The sequence below is a fragment of the Rhinopithecus bieti genome, unplaced genomic scaffold (genome assembly GCF_001698545.2).
Source record: "Rhinopithecus bieti isolate Rb0 unplaced genomic scaffold, ASM169854v2 scaffold_8135, whole genome shotgun sequence".
Classification (NCBI taxonomy): Eukaryota; Metazoa; Chordata; class Mammalia; order Primates; family Cercopithecidae; genus Rhinopithecus; species Rhinopithecus bieti.
This window is the reverse complement of record NW_016805664.1, coordinates 107,643-112,104: the sequence shown is the minus strand read 5'-3', so window position 1 is coordinate 112,104 and position 4,462 is coordinate 107,643. Positions and strand designations below refer to the sequence as shown.

At 48.0% G+C, this 4,462-nt stretch overlaps 1 protein-coding gene across 4 annotated transcripts in view; it reads right to left on the bottom strand.

Annotated features, from left to right (window-relative positions):
• The window catches only part of WIPI2 (WD repeat domain, phosphoinositide interacting 2), a 45,019-nt gene that overhangs the window by 6,862 nt on the left and 33,695 nt on the right, over positions 1–4,462 (bottom strand). For all 4 annotated transcript variants that reach the window (XM_017873355.1, XM_017873356.1, XM_017873352.1 and 1 more), the window contains one exon: positions 3,153–3,223. In XM_017873355.1, coding sequence (XP_017728844.1) covers positions 3,153–3,223 — 71 coding nt within the window. The remainder of the gene's footprint in view (positions 1–3,152; positions 3,224–4,462) is intronic.

The window sequence follows — 4,462 nt, the reverse complement described above, 5'->3', positions numbered from 1 at the left end:
AAAAAAAAAAAAAAAAAAAAAAAAAAAAAAAAAAAAAAAAAAAAAAAAAGAACAGAGCAAAACTTTCAACAGGCAAAGTGGTTTAAGTGTATCTTAAAAATTAATCGGCATTCCAAAGCCACTAAATTCATGTGAATTTCTTCATAACACTAGAAATACAAGATACTTTCAGCCCTGTCCATAATAGCAAGGGGTTTTCCTGGCGTCAGTGTTGACCATGTGTATTAATCAGGTATGGGTATGAATTAGGAACGGTTCTCGCCTTAATGCAGCATCCAACAATGGGAGTGGGGTCAGGCAGGTGCAAATGAAACTGCCTTTGAAAAATTATGACTGAAACGGTGTAAGAGATCTAACTTCACTGGCTCCATCTTGCTTCTAATCTCCAAGCTATCTTTGTTCATTCCTGGGCATAGGCTGTTTTAACTTTGGGAGGAACTTTGCTTATGGTATTTTGCAGACCCTGCACTTGATGGATCCGCTGGCCCCACACATATCAATCAACTGGTTCATCTGATCTTGTGGCCCCCACCCAGCAACTGACCGAGTGCAAGAAGACAGCTCCGACTCCCTAAGATTTCATCTCTGACAATCAGCCCTCCTGGCCCACTGGCTTCTCCCCACCCAAGCTATCCTTAAAACCTTTGCTCCCCGAATGCTCAGAGAGACTGATCTGAGTAGTAATAAAACTCCAGCCTCCTGCACAGTCGGCTCTGCATGAATTACTTTCCTTCCTGCAATTCCCGTCTTGATGAATCGGCTCTGTCTAGGCAGCGGGCGAGGTGAACCCCTTGGGTGGTCACCCAAATATTCCATTTGCTACAGGCAAAGGAATATGAAAAAATACACGTGGAAGGCACTAGAGAATCTTGGAGAAAGGGATTTAATCCAAGGATCAAAAAAAGGCCTCCTTGAGAGTGACACCTGACTTGGACTCCCAGGGTTACAGAACCCAACCAGGCCACCAGATCCGCCAGCCCACACAAGATCCTGGTGGGTAAAAGAGATCAGCTCTTCCGAGGATCTGAAAGTGTGGTACTGCTGGAGCCAGGACAGGGACAGTGAAACAGAATCAGGCTAGCAGAAGGGCTGGTGCCGGGAGGACTGGTGAACCAAGGCAGGGAGCCGGGGACTCATCCTGCAGGACAGAGGGTTGATGGGAGATGTCAGGTGGGGTGTGATTGGATTATATTTACGTTTTCAAAGAATAGCCCGGGTGAGAGTCTGAAGAATGGCCTGATGGGAATCCAGGGCAACAGTAGAAACCAGGCAAAGCCTGGATCAGGTGGTGTGGCGGGTGGGGCACAGGGCAGGCCCACAGCTGGGAGCTCCCTGGAGGCACTGTTCAGGCAGAAGGCTGCAGGGCCGAGTCCTTATGGCTTGGGTGCCAGGGTGCTGGCGGGGGTGGCGAGTGGCACTATTTACCAGGATGGGGGTGTGAGGGATGAGGGGCAGGGGCAAACTGGCCTGGGTGGCTGGATTAGCTGGAAATTTCAACTACCTTATAAGGAGTCAATCCCAGCTCACGAAATGGTAAGATGCACATGAAGAAAATCTTACTAAGACAAAGAACTAGGAATACAAGGGAGCTCGGCATGTGCCTGCTTTAATGGGAAGTGTCCTGAAGATGCCAACTTCCCCCAGTAAGTTAATATCAGATGTGCGGATAATGAAACAGATATGAACATTCGGGGGAATAAACAGAGAAGCACCAAGAAAATAGCGAGCAGGACTTTCAATGCTTGAATATTAAAAGAATACTAATCAAGTGATATAACGGTATTAAATCAGCACACAAAAAAAAAAATAGACTGATTGGAAAGAAAGGCCCTTAAAAATGGGTAGGCATTCCAAAATTTGCAGGGGGCAGGAAAATTAAATTACAAGCATTCCACAACTCCCTACTATAGCAAATTTTAGGAGGTCAACTGTTAAATATAAAAACTGTTCAGTAATATTCAGGACTGACGGAAGAAGGCCGAGGTGGGCAGATCTTCTGAGGTCAGGAGTTCGAGACCACCCTGGGCAACATGGTGAAACCCTGTCTCTACTAAAATACAAAAAAATTAGCCGGGTGTGGACCGGGTGCAGTGGCTCACACCTGTAATCCCAGCAGGTGCCCAGTAGGCAGGAGGAATATGGGCACCTCAAGGAAGCCGGGCTACACGTCTAGTCACGGGATCGGCACACACACAGGCCATGGGGGTGAGGAAGGGGATTGGGTGAGGAGCGGCTCCAGGGCAGAAAGAGGCACAGGAGGGGAACTGAGCAGAAGCAGCAACACAGGAAAAATACAGAAAGGTGTGGTGTGAGGAGGACCAAGGGACACGAGGAGGCAGGAGCTGCAGGAGCGGTGACGTTTGGGGATACCGAGGTGCACCTGCTGCACCTGTGGGGATCCCATGAAGAAGGGGGACCAGATGGCGGGAGAGTCCCCGAAAGACAGCTCCTCCTCTTTCAACGGCCACCCTTAAAGAGGGAGGTACTGATCTGAGATGAGGAGCCAGAGACCTGAGGTCGGGTCCCGCTGACCACCGCCACGCCATTCCAAGTGGTCCCTAGGGCTCCGATCTGAGGCACTGGCTCCAGAGCCTGAGGCCTCCCCTGCTCTGCTGTCCTACGAGGGACAGTCCTGCCTCCAAAGCAGGCGCCACAGGGGGCATGCTAAGCACAGATGAGGGAAGCTTTGCAGCCTGGAGCGAGGAAGACAAGGGAACTCCAGGCTGCGACTTCTGGGTTAAAAGAACGGGCCGACGCCACTTGCTGAGGGTAAAAGCAGAGCTGGAGAGCCGCGAACAGGTTCTCAGAGCACAGCCCTTAAAGGGGAGGGTGTGCTACCCATGAGGTCACTGCCCCGTCCCTTAGTGCCGGCTGGGAGCTACAGGGAACCGGAGGGCCCACCTGGTTATGCGAGCTGTTCACAACTCTCACGCTAGCTGATGGGATGGCAAACAAAAACCCAGTTTGCTTTTCTGAAAGTGCTCATGAACTCCCGGGACAAGACCAACTCCCTAGATCTCACCCGGTGACCCAGCTGGGCTAGAAATGCTCGTGTGGAATTCTCCTGGGGTTTCTACTTGTTTTAGATAACATATAAGTGAAATCCAAATACAAGTTCTCCAGAATCCATTCTGGACATTCATAGACTTTACCTCTTCACTCCTCTCCGAAACTCAAAGAGTTTTTGTCCTTCTGGAATGGAAAATACCCTAATCACGGTACCCTGTGGAAGGAAAAGAGAAAAGAAGAATTTGAGCTGAGTTAAAACAGGAATTTCCGATCTTTCACAGCAGACTGCAAATGCGCCACACAGCTATCTCCAGGACAGCTCTGCCCTGGGCTACCAGGGAGTTTGGGGCCCCCAGGGCCCCCCTTGAGCATCACCTCCACACTTTTTGCCCCGAGCATAGAAAAACACCTCCCTGTTCTATTGTTGACTTAATGTTCAATCTTTTCTTTAAACCTATTTTAATTGACTACTTACCCTCAACACTAACAGTCTTGAGGGCAAAAGTGGCATAGCATTCTATTGTTCTGAGTCGTTTGAAGTTTAAACTATTAAAAATAAAAGCCTGGGCCAGGCGCAGTGGCTCACGCCTGTAATCCCAGCACTTTGGTAGGCCGAGGTGGGCAGATCACCAGAGGTCAGGAGTTTGAGACCAGCCTGACCAACATGGAGAAACCTTGTCTCTACTAAAAATACAAAATTAGCCGGGCGTGGTGGCGCATGCCTGTAATCCCAGTTACTCAGGAGGCTGAGGCAGCAGAATTGCTTGCACCAGAGAGGTGGAGGTTGCAATGAGCAGAGATCGCGCCATTGCACTCCAGCTCTAGGCAACAGAGCAAGACTCCGTCTTGGAAAAAATAAAAAAATAAAAAAAAATAAAAGCCTGGACTTGTGTGTGGCACACAGGCAAGACCTTGTGGTCTGACGAGGCTTCAGACCCCACCAAAATCTTTTCTGCCACTTCAAATTCAGTTACTGACCAAGAGAACCGATGAGCTGGAAATCTCAGCTACCTTATAAGGAGTCAATCCCAACTCACGAAACGGTAAGATGCACATGAAGAAAATCTTACTAAGACAAAGAACTAGGAATACAAGGGAGCTCGGCATGTGCCTGCTTTAATGGGAAGTGTCCTGAAGATGCCAACTTCCCCCAATAAGTTAATATCAGATGTGCGGATAATGAAACAGATATGAACATTCGGGGGAATAAATAGAGAAGCACCAAGAAAATAGTGAGCAGGACTTTCAATGCTTGAATATTAAAAGAATACTAATCAAGTGATATAATGGTATTAAATCAGCACAAAAAAAAAATAGACTGATGGAAAGAAAGGCCTTAAAATGGGTAGCATTCCAAATTTGCAGGGCAGGAAGAATTATTCAACATTCACACTCCTACTATACAAATTTTAGGAGGTTCAAACTGTTAAATATAAAAACTGTTCAGAATATT